This window comes from Takifugu rubripes, chromosome 16, assembly GCF_901000725.2.
Source record: "Takifugu rubripes chromosome 16, fTakRub1.2, whole genome shotgun sequence".
NCBI lineage: Eukaryota > Metazoa > Chordata > Actinopteri > Tetraodontiformes > Tetraodontidae > Takifugu > Takifugu rubripes.
This window is the reverse complement of record NC_042300.1, coordinates 11,416,228-11,437,049: the sequence shown is the minus strand read 5'-3', so window position 1 is coordinate 11,437,049 and position 20,822 is coordinate 11,416,228. Positions and strand designations below refer to the sequence as shown.

The 20,822-nt window shown below is 48.8% G+C and overlaps 1 protein-coding gene across 6 annotated transcripts; it reads left to right on the top strand.

The window, feature by feature from the left end:
- The first annotated feature begins 713 nt into the window (after positions 1–713).
- Positions 714–19,889, top strand: LOC101067715 (rho-associated protein kinase 2-like). Of its 6 annotated transcripts, none has more exons than XM_029849110.1 (34): positions 714–1,161; positions 4,191–4,272; positions 4,655–4,755; positions 5,325–5,462; positions 5,592–5,852; positions 6,342–6,486; positions 6,555–6,693; positions 7,951–8,042; positions 9,574–9,733; positions 10,825–10,915; positions 11,000–11,079; positions 11,253–11,301; positions 11,385–11,520; positions 11,655–11,746; positions 11,896–12,142; positions 12,922–13,028; positions 13,111–13,270; positions 13,384–13,544; positions 13,809–13,993; positions 14,117–14,186; positions 14,321–14,424; positions 14,711–14,897; positions 15,009–15,102; positions 15,209–15,303; positions 15,504–15,677; positions 15,751–15,919; positions 16,100–16,309; positions 16,768–16,835; positions 16,918–17,006; positions 17,130–17,208; positions 17,293–17,560; positions 17,662–17,938; positions 18,534–18,625; positions 19,401–19,889. In XM_029849110.1, exons 1-33 carry the CDS (start codon positions 1,066–1,068, stop codon positions 18,622–18,624), a joined length of 4,497 nt encoding a protein of 1,498 aa, XP_029704970.1. In that variant the 5' UTR covers positions 714–1,065; the 3' UTR covers position 18,625; positions 19,401–19,889. The 6 variants fall into 6 exon arrangements, with proteins under 6 accessions (XP_029704970.1, XP_029704971.1, XP_029704972.1 ...); XM_029849111.1 differs by lacking the exon at positions 18,534–18,625 and adding an exon at positions 18,264–18,343 and having other exon boundaries at positions 715–1,161; XM_029849112.1 differs by lacking the exon at positions 19,401–19,889 and adding an exon at positions 18,264–18,343 and having other exon boundaries at positions 715–1,161; positions 18,534–18,605.
- The last annotated feature ends 933 nt before the right edge of the window (positions 19,890–20,822 follow it).

Below are 20,822 nucleotides of genomic sequence, written 5' to 3'. Positions count from 1 at the left end.
TTAGCACGCCTAATAGATTTGGCAACTCTTTAAAGGGAACACTGACGCATTGTGCCGTAAATTTCTATTTTTAACAAGAGCTCGTCTGAGAGGCAGCGCATCAGCATTCCTGGAATACTAAGAGCAGGTCCAGGCCCTGGGCTGCGACTCTAAAGCCGAGAGATGAGATAAGAGAGCAGGAATTCCGGTTTGGTGGGAGCCCCGGTTGGAGCAAGGAGGACTGCTAATGTTCCTGATCCACACGAGGACTGCAGACTCGAATCTCTGAGCTCGAGTCAGCGCACAGGAAAAGAGACAGAGATGTGTGTTTGATAAATCTCAACTCCTTCAAAATAAAAGCATTAATGAATAATAACTATAATAAATGTAACACGCTCCCGGAAATAAATAAGTCTAAGATTGTACTGGGGGGAAAGTAGGTTTTTAAAGAGAAAACAAGAGTTTATTAAAATATCCAAACAATAAAGTTAATTTTCGGCATATTTAAAATCGATATTTCTTCCACATAAATATTGTGCAAACCTCTGACTTTTTACCCTCAAATTGCAAATAAATGATTGCAACGCCGCTAGAGACGAAAAAATAACCCCCAAACCCCCCAACTCAATTGCACTGATTGACTTGGATTTATTTTCTGGCCATTCAATGTGTTTTATTGTTGTCACCTTCCTAACCGGAAGTGGTGTTAGTTACTTTTTTGACGGCTTGACACTGATCTGTCCCTGAGTTCAGACTCGTTGCGGTCCGAACACACTGAGCCGTGTTACCTGGGAGCGGACGGGACTCACCTGGCGGAGACGCGCCCCGACGTTCCGGGTGTCAAAAGTCCATCTGAGTGGCTTTTTTCCTGTGACGCGCTCCTGACAAAAGGTTGGAGACGACTTTATCTGGACGGCTGCCGAATTATTAACCAACAGAGGCTCGCGTTGACATGAAATGATCCAGGCAGAGCGCGCACAGAGACCGCGCACCCGACACAAGACAACCTCCAGGTGTTTCCCCCCATTCCCTTTGCCGCTGTCGCAACTTTAATGTTATTTGGGCAGGATCCGCGCTTGTGGAATCATGCCGGGAGCGGAGAGCAGACAGGAAAGCCGCTTGGCGAAGCTGGAGGCTCTTATGAGGAACCCCCAGTCGGCACTAAACTTGGAAACCCTACTGGTGAGTTTGCGTTCGCCTTCAGGGTCAGATACAGGTACGAGTGTCATGACACACGGCCATAAGGAAAACACGCACGGATCATCACTGGTAATCGAAACCTTTTATTGAACCAAAGTCTGCAGCTGTAAAAACACATACTGGGAAATTAGATCAGACAGTTTAAAATGGGCTGAACATTTCCTGTTTTGCCACTGTTGATACCGGTAGTCTTCATTTGCCCCCCCACCTGTCCAAAGACCCGACTCACCCAATTTGACAAAGCAAACACATTTTTTCAATCTGCGGGGTTTTCAAGCCTCACACACCTTTGTTTTCTAGCCTACAGCCATGGAGAGGTGCAGTTTGAGGCAGGGAGGACGTGCCCCTGCGTTCAGATGCAGCTCTTGCGGGTCTGAACCCCCCCTCGCTGTCAGTGGACCCCTGCTGTGGGTCAATAAGACAAACCGATGAGACAAAACCGATGATGTCAAGTCAAAAATATGCTGTCCCTGCACTAGTTCCTCCTGTAGGGAAGCCTTATCTAATGAGGGTGGTGATGGTAAGGAAGCCTTATCTAATGAGGGTGGTGGTGGTGATGGGGGGGGGGGGGGGCAAGTTGTGACTGTTAAATCTGACATTAATGAACCCGTCCATCCAAACCAGCCCTGAACCCTTTCTCTCTGTGGTCACGAGTCCAACTTGGGTCACCATAGGGCCTGAATACAGGAAGCTGCCACACAGGAAGCTGAAGTCACTTCCTGGATTGACCAGACGTGACCTGACATCAGTTTCCTGTTTGTCTGCGATCATTGTCGCATCGTGACATCTTTGTTAAATCCGCACCACAAAGGAATCGGAGTCATTTCTGGTTTATATCTACTAAGTGTTTTTTTTTAAAGGTCAGTCACAATTTGCTGCCGACTCGCAGCAGTGCTTTCAAACATGGACACTTAATGTTTATCTAACGTGGGCAGAGTGGTGTAAATATGGGATGTCTTCACCTCACAACAGACCAGTCAGGTAGGGCTGCAGTGGCTGTGGGCGCTTCAGGTGCTTTATGGAATGGATTCATCTAAAATAAATCTACTTAATCACATTTAAATGGCCCGGCAGGTTCAGCAGGTGTTCAGTTACCGCAGTGGTGTGTGTACAGGAAAATATGTCTTAAACTGTGTTACTTATTGACACGTGCTGCACATGCACCATGACCCTGGTGGCCCAGACGGGCCGGGGCAGGTGTGAGGCCGCGCTTGTGGAAGAAGGGTTTTATTTAGAGACGGTTCGAATAAATGAAAGACGGCATCACAAAAATGCCAGCAGAATCATACACACACACACACACACACACAGAGCGGTTCTGTAAAGTCGCCACACACGGAAACATTAAACGTTCTTTTTGGTGGGTGGAGGCATCTCGACGCGTTCTAAGCGGCTCTGAAGAGACGGTGTCGGATCACTGCAGGGGTGGGTGTGAGGTGTTGTCTGAGGACACGTTACCACACGGCAACCGCAGAGTCGTGTTCAGATCCGTCCCGGCTGCAGGTAAAAAATCGAGTTTCTGTCCCTAAAAAATGCCTCTGCTCCTGCCCGGCCTCTCCTGTCTCAGGATTAGCTGTTTTTAAACACTGGTGGGCAGCGACAACAGACAGATATTGTTGCCCATGGTAACGACACCTTTCTGGAGTCACAGGGTGGCTTGTGTCTTGTACAAATTCTCTATATTGGCCTCATTCCAGGTAAAAGTCTGTGTAGTCTTGCCAGCTGCAAACATGTGCAAAGCCAGACATTAAAATCACTCACTTGTTTACTTGCTGTCTTCCTGCAGCTGTTTTCAGCTTACAGGAATCTTCTGACACAACAGTTTCCTGGGAAATAATTGTAGGATCAGTAATTAATTACTGTTTTTAAGTAAAACATGAATCATGTTTGACTAAATGTAGAAAAATGCCACTTACTCGTACGTTTCTCCTATGTTATTACTTTGTTTTTAATAAAACTCCACAACAGAAATAAAACAAAACATTAATCATCTAAATTTAAATAAAAGATTATATCATAAATATGATATTAAATATAGTATTTAAACACAATAATTTCTCCACAGAAGACGTAAATATGAATTCAAGGTTTAAAAAGGTCAGATATTAAATGTATCCACAAAGACCTGAAACCATCCCACAAACACGAGACTTTGTGGCAGCTAAATGACTTTAATTGTAATTTGTAATCATAAAGTACCAATAAGCAGGTTACAAAAAGACCCCACCTTGAACACCTTGAAAATATTTCTGATTCAACAAAATTGGCCTAAATTAACCTTTAGCACTAAAGCAGGTACACACACACACACACACACACACACACACACACACACACACACCCCTTTATGTAGCCTGGAGGGAGCGCTCAGCCTGAATCCAGAACCATAAGCTGTTTGTCCCACAATAGCTTGTGAGCCTTCAGGTCTATTTCCGCCCGCCTGTGTTGGGGGGGTCGGGGGGTATCTCTCCACACCGTTGCTATTTAAAGGTGCAGAATTATTCCACATTCCACTCCCCACCCACTCACCCGTCCCTGAACAAACAGGACTGATGACTCCGTCCAACCCTCCGTTGCACCCCCCCAACCACCACCACCACCAAAAGCCTCAGAGGTTTCCATGTGAAACTCAACCCTGCCGGTTTAAGCCCTGATGACACTGACGCAGCCTCACTGGCTTTTCATTCCAGGCGCTCTGCGTGGAGCTGCAGGGGGGGAGATTTGTTGGTTTGGTGATGGTGTGTGTGGGGCTTCAACAGCGTTGTTGTGGCGTTCCATCCAGTCTTCATTGTTCTGTTGTGTTGCTCGTTAGCTGCGTTCACAGCCCACAAACATCAGCAGTCCTTCCTCGCATTCATCAGGTTTGATTTTTATCCGTCCGCGGCTAACGAAGCTGACGGATGAACAATAGCCCCCAAACTTCCCAGCAAAAATAAAACGTGGAGTCAGCGTCGGAATACCGTTGGGTTCGCGTCCAGAGAGTGACCTGGCTTTGTTTTTTGTGTTTGCAGGACTCCATCAGCGCACTGGCGCGTGATCTGAACTATCCCGCTCTACGGAAAAACAAAAACATAGACGCCTTCCTCAACCGATGTAAGTGCCAACGGGTGCACCGTTCTCAGGGTCTTCCTGTGTCGGTGGTAAGAATTTTGTCCCTCCTCTGACCCTTGAAGGTCTCCCCGGGCTCCATCTGATACTTTTTGGCCCCTGCAAAAGTGACAAAAAGACCACAGAGCTCTGCGAGCCAATATTCTGCCTGTATATTTAAAGAATTCCTGTCAGCTCTTATTTACGACAGCAAATTTAAATTCCAAATCCTGACATTAACATTGAATAAGCGTTGCTGATCCCGTGTCTTCTGAATATTGACAGCTCCTCCACACTGCTGCTCTCTTTAGCTTAAAGGTTGTAGCTTTCCTGTCCTCTTCCTTGGGAGCAACAGTTGACGGGTATGTCCAATGTTTCCACCCTGCAGATGAGAAGGCGGCCAGTCAGCTGCAGGAGCTGCAGGTGAAGCTCTCCGACTTTGACAAAGTGAAGCTGATCGGCCGCGGGGCCTACGGGGAGGTGCAGCTGGTGAGGAGAGGCCTTTGTGTGTTTATCTTCGCGTCCCAGGGCAGCAGTTGCACCGAGGAGCACGAAGGCTCCAGACTTTCTGTGTCTCCAGGTCCCTCCTGTAAAAATTCCAGGAATGAGGGCCACTAGAGGGAGCTGCACCCTGTCAATCCACCAAAATATGCACCTGTACTCTGCTGCTCTTCTGTACGCCTGAAACCTTCATGCAGCAGTTGCGGGTCCCCCAGGTGGGGGCATCTCCTGTCCCACGCTCAGTTTTCCCAAATGCCTGTCCCTTGTGCTCCCACACGCCTGAATTTGTGCCCTGTAGAGCGTCTTGTGGTGGAGAAACAAGCCTGGACAGGCTCTGTGAGTGGGTGAAGAGTGTGAAGTCTGAGGAGGGGGAAGGGGGGCTCTCAGCAATTCTGCTTACATCCTGTGCAAACATGCCTTTCTATGGGCGTTTGTTTGCAATTCCAGGTTCCCCCGACTCGTCTCCTCTATCTAATCTCTGTGACTTTTAGACTGTCGATGTCTTGTTTTTGTCTCCACGGTGCTGTTGATATTTACCCCTCTGCGCTCCTGTTTAGGTCCGTCACAAGGCCTCTCAGAAGGTCTACGCCATGAAGCAGCTCAACAAGTTTGAGATGATCAAGCGGTCGGACTCGGCCTTCTTTTGGGAGGAGCGGCACATCATGGCTTTCTCCAACAGCCCCTGGGTGGTGCAGGTGCACAGAAACATTTATTCTATAGAGGAAAACTGAGCTGTCAGACTCAAAACGAGAGCTTTAAAGTCTAAAGTAGTTGCTTAGGATGTTGTCGAGTGCGTTAACAGATCTGAGACGGCTCTTCTCCAGCTGTGCTGCGCCTTCCAAGATGACCGCCACCTCTACATGGTGATGGAGTTCATGCCCGGCGGCGACCTGGTCACGCTCACCATGAACTACGACATACCCGAGAAGTGGGCTCGCTTCTACACGGCCGAGGTGGTGCTGGCGCTGGACGCCATCCACTCCATGGGCTTCATCCACCGCGACGTCAAACCGGACAACATGCTGCTCGACCAGCATGGCCACCTGAAGCTGGCGGACTTCGGCACCTGCATGAAGATGGACTCGGTAGGTCAAGTTTGAAGCTCCGGTGCGCCACCAAGTGTTGATATTGTGAACTTCCTGCAGCGACACTGTTTTTTTAAAAGGTCTCAGGCGTTATTGTGCCCAACAGCCGGCCCACAGCCCGGCGTTGGTCGGGACATTTTTTCACTTCCACCTATTTGTTTTTTACTGCGGGGGCCTCTGAGTGCCCGGTTCACACGCTCCCTCTCCACACATCTCTCAAATGTTCTGGTAGACGGAATGAGTCACACAAACATGGTCGGAGCTTAGCTCTGCCCGAAATTGGCTCTTTCTTTCATAAATCATCCATTCTCGCTGAGTTTTTAGCCTCTTGGTGAGGTTTCATAGACATTTTCAACCGCAACAATGCAAATGTTTTTCCCGCTGCTTTTCATGGGCCTGTTTTTTTTCTAAGCTTGTTTGCTGTCTCCTCTAACCCCGACAGTCCGATACAGTCATTAATGTTCTATTTTTGTGTTTCTCGGCTGGCAGACAGGCATGGTTCACTGCGACACAGCTGTAGGTACGCCTGATTACATCTCCCCAGAGGTGCTCCAGTCTCAGGGTGGTGACGGTTACTACGGCCGGGAATGTGACTGGTGGTCTGTGGGAGTCTTTATCTATGAGTTACTGGTTGGTGAGTATCACCACGTTATATATCAGACGTATTGTGGAGAGGATCTTATAGAATATGTGTTTTTACAGGTGAAACCCCCTTCTATGCCGAGTCTCTCGTTGGAACTTACGGGAAGATCATGAACCACAAGAATTCCCTAATCTTCCCAGAAGATGTGGAAATGTCTCAGGATGCCAAAGACCTCATCTGTGCCTTTCTTTCTGACAGGTTTGTGTTTAGTGATTTCAGACTGTTTTGCCATTATTTTTTGATTCAAGCTAGCAGTGGGCAGCCTGTGCACAGCTTTGCTCTCCTCATTGTTTCCCAGCAGGTATAAATCTCTTACAGGTTTCCTGCTAAATGGCACCAGATGCTCTATTTTTAACAAATGTTTGAAAAAAAGGAGCGATATAACAAGAGTGACGGCAGACTGCTGCACATTTGGTGTGTTTTTATGTGGGACTGCCTCTAAATAATGGGCAGCACCCAGTGTTCAATATAAAATATCTTATTTTGGAAGTAATTTGCTCAGCAAAAGCCAAATGGTGCCAGCCGTATTTAGCGTTCCATTCGCAAGCTATACTTCATAACATCATTGTTATTTAGAGTCAATCGCTCCAATGGCTGTCTGTCATGTGCTTGTTTTGCTGGCCCCTCCCACTTCCTGTTTACGTTGGGAACCCTGCCCCAGGGTTAAACACAGGCCATTTCTGCTTCAATACAGAACAACCTTTCATGTTCTCTCACTTGTTTATTTACCTTAACTCAACATTCTCACACCGCAGACAAAATCCCAGCTCACACACACGCACACGCGCGAACACACACACGTAAATATTGCAGCGCTTGGGCTGAATTAATCTCTTTGTTCTTTATTTTAGAAATCTTTTTATTTTTCCTGTTTTTTGGTGGCACTTTTATTCCTCCCATCGTCTCCTATGTTTTTTAGCCTCCCTCCCTGCAGTCGTCAGTTCTCCCGACGTTGACACCTGGGTCCTGCTGACGTTTTGACCTACCTGTCGGATCGTGGGGTGGGGGATGGATTTAAAAAACTCTCCCTCTCCTTCTTCCTTTCCTTCTCTTGCCCACCCTCTCTTCCTCTTTCTGGGATGTGGAATGTCCCACACGTGGCAAAGCCCAAACTGCTGCACCACTTTTTGGGGGGGGGGGGGTCAAAAAGGAGGGTCTGTGTGGTTTTTAAGAGAGGGAACGAGGCAGCAGGTTGGGCAGTCGTGCCGGAGTTGCTGCCGTCGCCTCCCGCGGCCCGATCCCGCTGCCTTCGCTCCCTCTCTCCTCCCGGAACTTTATCAGAAGGTTCCACCGTCTACCGGCAGCTGGTCGGATCGGTCAGTCCCCCACGGTCACCGTGTGCGTGTGTGCATTTGGGATGACATGTTGATGATGGTGGTGGGTGGAGTTGTGAAATGGGGGCGTGGCTACAGCGTGCTACAGGGCTGACAGGTTTGATTTTCTCGCTGTGTTCAGGAAAGTTCGGCTGGGACGCAATGGAGTGGATGACATCAAGCGGCACGCGTTTTTCCAGAACAACCAGTGGACCTTCGACATCATCCGAGAGAGTGAGTGTGTGCACGTCTTTCAAACCTAGTGGGGCTTTTATGGTCCAGGATTGCAGCTGGCAAGTCCCTCCTTCCCATCTCTGCTAATGTGTGCCCTTTAACTTTGCTTATGTTGCTTATCATTTTTAGCACATTCTTTGCAGCCCTGTGCTTTTCACCCTGACCTCATGATGAATTTTCATCGTATGAGTCAGCCAGCCTGCACGAATATGACACGCATGCTCTGCGCTTAAATCTGTCATTATCGGAGCTATTAGTGACGCACACAGACTGCAGGGTAACAACCTGCGCTGAACAGACTGAAGCTGAACAGTGATGCACTGAGCTTTTACTGAGCAGTGCAGTAACTCCTAATAATGACCTTTCTGTACTTTCAAGAAAGGCTCGTCTGCACATCTGCAAAGAATCACCCTTAATCTCACCTTAGTATCAGATGAAGCGTCTTTAAGGCAGGAAGGAAGTAATCACAGGGATGTTTTACAGATACGAACAGGAACGCTGTCGGTATGGACTTACACGCAGACCCTTTCAGTTTTCCTCACAGCTTCTCACCTGGCTCTGATTAAGGCCACAGACATGATGTTTTTACCAAACTTCAGACAGTCTGGAGCACAAAGCTACGACTGTGCTGCCGCTGCGTTTGCACACACGCGCTCTGTCGCAGACGCATCGAAGCCGTCACCCTGCTGCCGTCCCGTCGCGGCGCCCCGTGGAGAGAGCGGCGCTGACTCTCCTCGAGCTTGTGATGTTTATAAAGTAGCGGCGTGGTTGCGCTGATAGATGGATGCGTTAGACTGGAGGCAGCACCCCACAGAGGCGGGGAAGGCGGGGCAGGCCGTGCGGCCTGTTGGGAACTAATGAGAAGGGCGCCTTGAGTTCGGAGGGTTTTCTCCCGCTCTCTCGCTTTCGCTGTGGCAACGGACGCCTGTCATTAGCTGCCCGCTATCAGAGCGTATTCTGGGAATCGATGCCACATGGGCCTCCACGGAGCGGCCCGTGTCTCTCTCTGTCTCGCCACAAGTTTTTTTATCCCTCATTTGTTTTAATTCCTGCGCTCGGGTCTCTCCCTGCATTCTCTCCTTGCAGTCGTCACGCTGAGGTTTGCGTCCCGACCAAACACTAACGAGCTCCTTGCCTCCAGCCAGCGACTCAATCCACAATAGCGGCATTTTTATCTGGGAACTATATATGGCTGAGTTTTATCTGATTGGTCCTTTGGCACATTTTAATCTGCCTTTCGGGCAGATCTTGGATGCGTGGTTACCACTGCAAAAGCCAGAGCCAGCATTTTAGTTTTGCCGCTGAAAGACATAGTGTGCAGGACACAAAGGGAGCACTATACGGGCAAAGCAGGGGTGTCAGTCTCTCGCCAACCTGCCCAGAGCTTTACCACGAATATCCTGGAAAAGTGGGTTTCTTGGACATGCTGTTTAGATTTAAATACCTGCAGCTGCAGGTTTCTTTGTGAAGCAGCACTGCTGTTTCTCCTCCTGGTCCTCCTCCTCCATGATACCTTGTCTCTCCCCTCCAGCGGTGGCTCCAGTCGTGCCAGAGCTGAGCAGTGACATCGACACCAGCAACTTTGACGACATAGAGAATGACAAAGGCAACGCTGAGACCTTCCCTCCACCCAGAGCGTTCGTGGGCAACCAGCTGCCGTTTGTTGGCTTCACTTACTTCAAGGAGGACCAGTAAGTTCACTTTTTGTCAGTGTTTTGATGCACATTCGCAAATTAAATTGGCATTTGGAGTGGATTTTTTTTTTACAAGGGGTTTTATAAAAAAGTCCCTACCATGGTGGTTTAAAATGGGCATGTGGAGTCAGGAAGCAAGTTTGTAGACAGCTCTGAGTCTAAGAGGCACAGGCAGCTTCACACCCGTGCCTTTTTAATACCGTCACGCAGCAGCTGGACAGTGTTCGCCTGTTCGTGCTCCACACTGCCGCCTTGTTCTGAGAAGCCCTTTAAATGCTCTCTTTGCTCAGGCTGCAGTGGAACTGCTCTGAAGTTGGTGGAACTAGTAAAAACCGACAGCTGTATGTTGAATTTCTGATCCTATAGCACTCTAATCAGCCTTAACCTCAGGATGCTTTTTTAGTTCAGCCAGGGATTCCACGTCTTTCTCGTTTACATTAATTTAAACAAAGCAGAGTCAAGGTCACAACGAAAGCTTTTAATTAAATTGGGATGAACCATAGCTCCTCTGAAATGATTTTCCGATATATTCCGGGAGCATTTCCATATTCAGTTCTCTTTTTGCTCGCTGCTTTCTGAAGTGAAGCGAAAACAACTTCAAATGCTCTGACAGAGGTTATCTAATGATTCCCAGAGACGCACGCCCAGGATTCCCCCGTCAGAATTTGGCAGCAGACGTGTGCGTTGAACACGGTCTTCGATCTCTCCAAAGAGACTTTCCAGAACTTTAGAAAGATGGCTTTAGGCTCGCTGCATGAGATCATTTATTGAAAGCTGAAACATCACGTCTGAAGTGAATGAATATTAAGCAGCTAAGTGGCGCCAGGGTTTAAAATATGGTGCTCAAATGTACACATGTGACCAGTACAGGCAACCCCCCGGTAACAGCAGGAAGATTGTTCTGATTGGTCCCTTCAATTTCATTAATAATGAGACAAACCTGATCTGTGATGGAAAATAATCTTTTTCTTATTGACCAAATCATGAAATGATGAGGGCCCAACGAGCATTAGCTGTTGTTTAAGTGAGCAGATTCTAAAATAATTCTGATATTTATTTGTATTTTTTAATCGCATCATTTTTTGTAGGTTACTGAAGGCGAATAATAAATACTTGGCAGAAGATTCAAAGGACGGTGAGGAAAACAGCGAGAATAAGGAGTCGGACACCAACACAGAGGTTCGTATGTCCTAAAACAGAAGGGTGGGAGATGGTGATGGCTCTGAGCTGATAGCCTTTGTGTTTTTCTGATGCCGTGAGCAGCTTCAGAAAAAGCTTCATCAGCTGGAGGAGCAGCTCGACTGTGAGATGCAGGCCAAAGATGAGCTGGAGCAGAAGTGCAAGTATGATTAATCTGAGGCCTTGATTTCAGTCTGTATCAACCGGATGAGGAGGTTTGAAATCTCCCCTTTAGCTGAGGCGGGGAGACTTTGATTGAGTTACATAAGTGAGACCTGAAGGTTCAAAAATTTAGCTTTCTGCTAATCATGGGAACTTGCGCCTTTTTATTCCACAGAAATGCCACCAACCGTTTAGAAAAGCTTGTGAAAGAGCTGGACAAGGAGGTAAGAGTGAAACCTGCCCTGTTGTTCACCCGACCTGGTAGGAAGCCAGAGGAACAGAGCTCACTCTGCTCACGCTCCCGCAGATGAGCGGCAGACAGAAAGTGGAGGCCTCGCTCCGTCAGCTGGAGAGAGAACGAGCTCTGCTGCAGCACCAGAGCGTCGAGAACCTGCGCAAGGTGGAGCTCGAGACTGACAGGAAGCGGAGCCTGGAGAACGAATGTGAGCGCCCAGCAAAATATCCCATCCACATAGCTGCCATCTAAACTGCCGGGAATCCACAGCAAATCCGCTTGAGTGTCGACCCCATGATGAAACCTGTGTGTTTTAGAGTTATCGCTGTCATTTTTTTACAGTGAACAACCTGAGGGATCAGCTGGAGGATCTTCGGAAAAAGAACCAGAATTCCCAAATCTCCAACGAGAAGAATATCCAACTGCAGAAACAAGTGAGGAAGAGGTGTTTTATTCCATCATGAAGGCGTTTCCTGTGTTCAGTACAGCTTGGTCTGTCTTTTTCCTCATTTAACCCCTTTAATTTGACTGCTGCACTGACCCACTTTAGCGAGAAAGTTTCATCCTTTCATCCATCCCGCAGCTCGACGACACCAACGCTGGGCTGCAGGCGGAACAGGAGGCGGCAGCCAGGCTGAAGAAGAGTCAGGCAGAGGCGCAGAAACAGGCTCAGAGCCTGGAGGCCAGCCTGGGGGAGACGAAGGAGAGGTGTAGCCAGCTGGAAAAGGACAGGATGGAGCTGGAGAAGCAGCTGACGGCGCTGCAGGCCGAGCTGGACGAGGAGAGGAGAGATGGAAACCTCAGGACCGAAACCATCGCTGACCTGCAGGGTGAATTTGGGAGGATTAAAGCGGTCTACGAGAAATCCACTGTGGCTTTTACTGCCCTCATATGACTGCTGTTTTATGGCAAACATTCTCCCAAACATTTGAGATACACTGAAGCAAAGTGCGACATACAGTCATGAACTTAGAATCTTTAGAAGAACTTTTCCCTCCAGTGTCATAACAGCTTTTTAGCTGCTTTGAGGTAGCAAAGGCTGCATACATATAGAGGCTGGAACTGAACATAAATCAGATAGGGGGTCATGGTTATTACATTTTAAAACCTCACCAACAGGCCAACATCTATTTAATGGTCTCATATATTCTAAAAGTGTTAGCATCAGTGCCAGGTAAGAAAAAAGGTTAATTTGGTTCCATGACAGCTCATAATCAGAGTGTTAGCTCCGAGGGCGGCTGCAGTAAACCTCTGGCCAGTAGCAGGAACAGAGCAGCTGGTGGCCGGACTGGGTATTAGATGGGAATTTGTAGTTTTGGACCAGGCCCGGGGAAATATCAGATCATAGGTGGAAACATCTGCTCAAAGGGCTGTAGCAGCCAAAGCGGCACCAGAGCCAGCACCTCTTACACGACTGGCTGTTTGGAAAGTTAGAAGGTGCTCAGTGCCAGCCGCTGAGGTCAGAGGGGACGTACCCAAACAACAGCCATGCCACATGTGGGCGGAGGCGGCTCAAGGAAAAATACGCATGTTGTTTTTCCTTTAAGGAGAACACAATGCTTAATACTTCCTTTATTTCATCGTCCCTTTTTCCATTACTCAATTTCAGGACGTGTTGGGAGACTGAAGGAGGAGGTGAAAGAAGTGAAATCCTCCCACTCTGAAGTCCTGTCTGAAAAGAAGAAGCTTCAGGAGCAGTTGGGCATCCTTGAAAAGGTCGGTTGTGATTTTTTTCATTTCTTTTTTCCGTCCGAAAACATTACAAACATTACGGCATTACACATTTCTGATGGTGCAGGAGAAGAGCAACCAGGAGATAGACTTGATGTTCAAGCTGAGGACTCTGCAGCAGAGTATGGAGCTGGAGGAGCTGGAGCACAAGGCCACCAAAGCCAAGCTGGTGGATCAAAATAAGATCGACCATTCCATCGAGGAGGCCACCTCTGAGACCCTGAAAGGTGAGAGCGCACAATGGCCTGAGAATGCTTTCGAGCTAAAACCGCAACCAAAAATTGGCAGTTCTGACCGTGCTACAAACCCCCTCCTTGGGTTTTTGTTTTTTGAATTCCAGAGGTGGAATTGACGCTGCAGGAGGAGCGCAGCCTGAAGATGCAGGTGGAGGGGAAGCTGCTGCAGCTGAAGAAGGAGCACTCCATGCTGGACTGTGACTACAAGCAGGCCAAGCAAAAGCTGGATGAGCTGCAGACCCAAAAGGAGAAACTCTCCGAAGAGGTAGGACCGGTCGCATCTTATAGTGAGGTCATACTTCTTCGCTTCACGCCACTGAGTAATCCCTGATGAAATAATTATGACGACAGCTCTTATCGGTTAGTGCGCAGCTTGAACTGTCGCCTTGCGCCACCTGTTAGTGACGGGCTGGCTGATAGCACCCACATGTACCGCTGAGGCACGCCGATGCATCGCTCAGTCCAGGCACGTAAATGGGTTATTTTAAAAATGACTGATGTATCTTCTCTTTCTTGGCCGATGGTGCAGGTAAAGAACCTGAGCCTGCGGCTGGAGCAGGAGAGCCACAGGCGAAGTCTGAGCCAGAGCGAGCTGAAGATGCAGACCCAGCAGGTGTCGGTGCTCCGCTCTTCAGAGAAACAGCTCAAGCAGGAGCTCAACCACCTGCTGGACATGAAGCAGACCCTGGACAAGCAGAACCAGGAACTGCGCAGGTTAAAACCCAATGAGCTGATCCAACACGCAGCCCCGGTGTTTTGTTACTCTGAGCAAAGCGCTTCGGCTCTGTGGGTAGTTGGCCAGCAGCAACGATTGACAGGTTGTTGGCTGTTTTCCAGGGAGAAGCAGGAGGTGGGTGGCCAGCTGAAGGAACTGAAAGACCAGCTGGAGGCAGAACAGTATTTCACGGTAATTCCAAACCACAGTTTTCTGCATTTTTCTGCACCTTCGCCACAAAACTGCAGCGGCGGTGGGAATATGTGACACGCTGCACTAAATCTGCACTATAAAATGATCTGGATCTCCGTCCCTCCTCCCTCAAGACCCTGTACAAGACGCAGGTCCGTGAGCTGAAGGACGAGAGCGACAAGAAGAGCAAACAGTGCAAAGAGCTGCAGCGGCGGCTGGCAGAGTACAAGGAGGAGAGGTGAGATTGCTGGTTAGCTGTGAGCGACTTCCAGCCTAAACACTGGAGCTGCAGACACCACTGCAGCCATAAAAAACAACAAAAAAAACCACCCTGACGTGATTTGGGTCACGTACACATAAACAGTAGAGGAAAACAAATTAAAATCTGAATTCCACTAGATATGCTGAAGCGTCGCAACTGACAGACAATAGAACAAATATGTGATACTTAACTGGTTTTTGGAGTTTTTCTTATTAGAAAAACTGAGTGTTTACTGAAGCTAAGGACTCTGTGTCAACCACAGGGAGTCACTGACGGCCCAGCTGGAAGCCAGTTTAACCAAGGTGGACGCTGAGCAGCTGGCCCGCTCCATCGCCGAGGAGCAGTACTCTGACCTGGAGAAGGAGAAGATCATGAAGGAGCTGGAGATCAAAGACATGATGGCGAGACACAAGCAGGAACTCGGCGACAAGGAGTCCACCATCAGCTCGGTGAGAGGACGAAGTTGATCCTAGACCCCGGCTGTGATTACTGAGTCTAAAAACAGCAGAAATGCTGGTTTCATGTCGTGTCCCTGACCTCTGCCTCCACAACTGTCACAGCTGGAGGAGTCCAACCGCACGCTGACGGTGGACGTAGCCAACCTGGCCGGAGAGAAGGAGGAGCTCAACAACCAGCTGAAAGAAATGCAGCAAAGTGAGTGTGCGGCAGCGGCTGACGGGGACGCGGTGGCCTTCAGATTTATCACCGCCTCTCCACGAGCTTCTGAGCGGACTTTTCTTTTCTTTTTCTATTTTTACAGAGTTGCAGAAAGCCAAAGAAGCGGAGAAGCAGATGAACTCGCACAAAGTGTCTTTCGAAAGGATGCTGCAGAACGAACGCACGCTGAAAATCCAGGTGTGTCTGGGCGCCTACACACGTCTGGAAAGCCTGGCACGCTTTCTCTCCTCAGTTTAACTTCCGTGGCGCAGATGTAGTTCCAGCGCATCGTCTGTGGTTAAGAATAACGTTGAGCTGCAGGCTGGTGCTGAACCTGGGCTCTACATCGCTCAGATCTGTAAGATTCTTCCAGGCTTTAATGTATGTTTCGCTTCCAGGCCATCAACAAGCTGGCCGAGGTGATGAACAGAAGGGTGCCGGTGCGGGGGGGCACGGAGGTTCACAGGAGGGAGAAGGAGAACAGGAAGCTGCAACTGGAGCTGCGGGCAGAGAAGGAGAAACTCAACAGCACCATCATCAAGTACCAGAGGGAAATGACAGATATGCAGGCGGTCAGTAGGGCAGCAGAAATCCGCTGTGGCCGGCGTGTCGCAGGAGGCTAACGCCGCTGCTTTTGACCTTCAGCTGTTGGCGGAGGAGAACCAGGTTCGCCTGGAGCTTCAGATGGCGCTGGACAGCAAAGAGAGCGACATCGAGCAGCTGCGTTGCCAGATTTCCACCCTCAGCGTTCACTCACTGGACTCCACCAGCATCAGCAGCGGCAACGACCTGGACACGAGCGAGGGATACCCAGGTAACCTCTGGGTCCGCTCCCAGATCCCCTCACACGGCCCTCCGGGTTCCTGCCGTTTGTTTTCACTTCTTGTTTTGAACTTCCAGGCTTTTTTTCAGTTTCACCGGCTCCTCACGCTGACTCTGTATTTCCCCCCTTCTCCTCTCACTTCCACCTCTCTCTCCGGCTTACCGGGCGCAGTGCGCATTAGTCACTCCCACACCTCCGAATCTATGTCCTTCACCTACCAGCGAACACACAAATCCGTCTGCATCGGCACGCGGCCCCGCCTGCACTCGGATCTCTTTGACTCCGAGTCTGAGGACGAGGACGAACGTGACGGGCAGGTGGAGCAGGGCCCGGCCCCCCTGGCGCTCACCTACGAGCAGCCCCCTGAGGCTGAACCTGGAGGTGACCCTGCATGACCGCCCAATCCCAGGAGAGGGGCGTAAATGAAAACCCCAATTTATCATTATTATTATCAAAAAAAAAAGTCGAATTAATAGAATTCCCAGCAGAAGACCCTCAACCCTGGTTTAATCCTGCAGATTTTCAACTAACCCTATAATCTACTGCGTGTCTCTAATCCTGAGCTCTGAGTTTTGTCTGCATTTTTTACCAAAATAATCTCTTCTTTAAATTAACACAACGCGCGTCCCTTTTTGCTCATTGTGTGAATGTGCAGATTTCTTGTTTTATAAAGCTTCCAGCCACTTTTGCTTGAGTGAGGCGTTGTTCCCTCCTCGAAGCATCTGCTCGGTGGAAATGCCACCGCAGCTCTGAAATGTCAAGGTGGTTTTTTGAAGTGGTGATGATGATTCAAAGTGTCTCCCTTTGGATTCATTCTATTTCTTCCCTCTGTGGTCTAGACTCCAGGCTGGAGGGCTGGATCTCACTTCCCACCAAGAACACAAAGCGCTTTGGATGGGACAAAAAAGTAAATCACTGTTCCTTCATTCCACGTACGGAACCATTCCTGCTAGTTCGCTACCTTCCACTGACCCTCGCTTCCTTCACAGTATCTAGTTGTTAGCAGTAAGAAGATCCTTTTCTATAACAGCGAGCTGGACCGGGAACAGGGCAATCCTTTCATGACACTGGACATTGAGTGAGTCCTTATTTTCATTCATTATCACATAAAATTGGTGATTTGTGCCCAGCAGTTTGATCTATGTTCTTTATGTTTGAAAGCTTTGTTTTACCCTAAATCTTCCCCTTCTTCCTCCTACAGTAAACTGTTTCATGTCCGACCAGTCACTCACACCGATGTGTACCGAGCAGATCCCAAAGAAATCCCAAGGATATTCCAGGTGACGTTCAAGGACCTTTAGTTCTGTCCGCTCCGCCTTCCTTCCATTCCTTCCGCTCATTAGCATCTGTCGCTCTTCTCACAGATTCTATACGCTAACGAAGGCGAGGTTAAACGCGACCAGGAGGTCGTGATGGAGCCCACGCCGTTTGGAGAACGACTCTCGTACATCAGCCACAAGGGCCACGAGTTCATCCTCACCCTCTACCACTTCCCGTCCAGCTGCGAGGTCTGCACCCGCCCCCTGTGGCACGTCTTCAAGCCCCCTCCTGCCCTCGAGTGCCGCCGCTGCCACACCAAGTGCCACAAGGACCACCTGGACAAGAAGGAGGAAGTTATTGTTCCCTGCAAGGGTCAGTATGCACGCCACCTGGAGACGAACCAGTATACACTAGGAAACACTGGGAACATCAGCCAATGATTCTAACCTTTGGAACTGACCTGTCGTCCTCAGTGAATTATGACATGTCCACGGCCAAAGAGCTGCTTCTGCTGACCAACTCTCAGGAGGAGCAGCAGCGCTGGGTCAGTCACCTCTACAAACGCATCCCGAGGAAGCATCCCACGTTGGGTCCCGCCGCCTCACTGAGCACGTCTCCCGAGGCGCCGCCGCGTTCCTCTCCGCGAGTGTCCCCCAGGCCGTCGCCCAGGAGTTCTCCTCACATGTCGCCTCACCGCGGCGCCGTCAAGATCCAGTCTGGCAGACAGCAGCAGACATCCGGCAAGACGAGGTGAGGAGAAGGTCACTATTCACGTGAGAAATTCCATTTATGCCCTCAGCTCATGTTTTTTATTTTTGCACTAGTAAACCAAATCTCAGCTTACCGACCTGTTCTGACCACTTAAACTCTTCATTTTTTGCACCATATGTAGTTTCAACTCTGGCCGATATGGTGATGTCATCACCCGCATGTGCAAAATCCTAATTCTGAGTAGAAACGGGCTCATAATGCCCCACAGGAGCCACTAACTACCCCAACCTGTTTTCCCAGGGTGGTTCCATCACTGACTTATCATATTTTTACGACCTAACTTGCTCTCGTCCCCCCCCACCAGCGGCCCCATGCTCCGCATCATCCTCCACTGACCCTCTTCACCTCTGACCCCAGCATCCCTCCCACGCTGGGAGGCTGTAGGTAACAAGGCTTGTCATCAGCCGTCCGCCCTTCACAATGTCCCGCTGCCGCCGCGTCCATTAAATCGTCCCGTCGCTCTAACAAGCTGCTCTCTATCACCGGTGGCTCTGCGCCAGCCTGAGATGAACTTGGCGTGTTCCATCCCAGCACATTACTGAGTCCTGCCTGAACCTCCTACTCACTGTTTCAGATTGCTCGATTTCGGCCTGAACGACTGGAGCTGGTCGTTGGACGATGTCGATAACGAGGACGATGATGATGATGATGATTTGTTCTTCTGAAGCAAGTGAAGGGGGGGGGGGGGGTAAATGGGCTCCTGCACGTGTGTTCGCATTCATTAGGGAAGCTCTCTGCGTGATCCGAAGCATGTTTGTGTACTAAAGTGGAGTGAAATTGTTCACGTTTGATAGAGAAAGAGGTTTGTTTTTTTTTAAAACTCAGCATGCTCACCAGGCACATTTTATGCTACTGTTAAATCCCACGTTTGAAGCGTTCCACGAACAGACAGATGGACTGACGGACAAACAGACGTTCATGTTAAAACTTCCAAAATCTCCAATACTGTACAGCCCCAAACACACAACCCACCTGATGGACCTATTTCATTCATTCATCATCCCTGTATGAGAGCATGAACACCTTTTGTTTTGCAAAAACATTGCAAAAAAGTTTGTAATTTATACCTAAACGTCTCAATACTTTAAAACACGCTCTGCTTCATATAAAGCTAATGCTAACGGACCCTGTATCGGACATTAGGAGCTGATGTTAAGACGCATCTGCTGAATGCAGCATTGATTCTTCCCTATAAAGAAATGGCCGTGGTGGTGTAATATTGTTTCCTAAGCATTATTTTACCCTGAAGACCAAGATTGCTAACCAGGTCTGTCTGGTTTTGGTGCATTCACTTATACAACGCGCCGCTGCTGGAAAGCTTCATTGTGTTCTGCGTGTGGATTTTGCGTGGGTGTTCTTTGAAGTCCAGCCATGCAGTTGGTCGCCTCCCAGGTTTTCACATCATTTTCTCTTCTCTCTCTGTCCCCGTCTCTCCTCGCAGTTAACCCTGGGCCAAACAAAGGTGTGTGTTTTCCTCGCTGCGGACCGATGATCACAGTGTGGACGCGGCGCCTTTCGTTGCGACTGAAAACATGGACAGAAATGCTGCCATCATGGTATTTTTTTGGTTGTGACCGACATGAGAGGCCGTCTAAAAATGAGCTCTCGGCTGTTGAAGCTGCGTTATTTTTCTAATCATAAAAAAACCTGGATGTGTACGTGAGATTTGTATATAGGTGTCAGAAGCCTGCCTGTGCATTAATACACAAACCTAGCTCATAGTATAGATTTATTTCTGTGGATAAGAGAGCAGCACCTAATGCAACATGTATGTATCGTGGAAGCTTTCAGGCAGGATGTACTTCATTACATTACACAGTTACAGCAAAGCCAGACAGAATAATGTGAATGTTCTTGCCATTAAAGAGAAAACTGCAATACTTTTGCCCACTTTACAAACATGAATAAAAAGAAATATCAATTGTTGGAACCCTGCCTCGAGGATTTGTCTATTTCATCCTGACATTCACACAAAAATTCAACCCTTTGGTGTAAAGTGCCAGTTAAATACACACATGGGTTTAAAGGGGGGGTTCCGGTGGACCATGTAGAACAATACAGCCAATTAGATGTGAAATCCTTCATATTTATCAAACATGCTGCTTGGTCATGCCAATAAATACTGTGGTTATTCCACTGAGGATAATAATGAGTTATTCTCAAGGTCTACGAGGTTTCCTGTGGCATCACATAATGGTAAAGTGTAATAATCACAAGTTAAACAAGATGAGATTAGTGGCGCCATCATATGGCGTTCATACAGCTGTGGGGTACATCGCCACGGTAGACCTGGTACGTCTCCGTCCTTGCATGCGGACTGAGTGGGCTTGACTGAAATAAATCTTTCAGGACGGCCCAAAGCCCACTCGCGCTCATCATACATAATGCAACGGTTCATCACATCTCCCATCTGCTGAAATCGTATTTCAGGCTGCAGGTCTGATCCTTTCTATCTATCAGCTGTGTGACTAAATGTCCCTGTTATACAACGGCAAAACCTGCCAGTCCCGCCTGCCGGCCCAAGCTCAGGGGCCCCTCCGCCATCTTCCTCCCGCTCGTCCTCCTGGTCGCTCACAGACGCCTGGAAATTGGGCACAGCTTTTCTTTAAACGTTGCTCGGACACAAAGCATCACTGATAAGTGTCATGTGATGCGGTACCGCGCATCATTAAATTACCTCTAATGCGTGCTCACTTCTCTCCTGAGACCAATAAACACACCAGAGCTTGTCAGAGGTCCACCGCCGCTGGGTGTTATTGATCGAAATTTGTTGTAATTACAGAAAAAGCAGTGTGCTGTTCCTCCACCATTTATTTCCACCCATTGTAACTATGATGTGTGTTTCCTTCACTGTATGACTGTG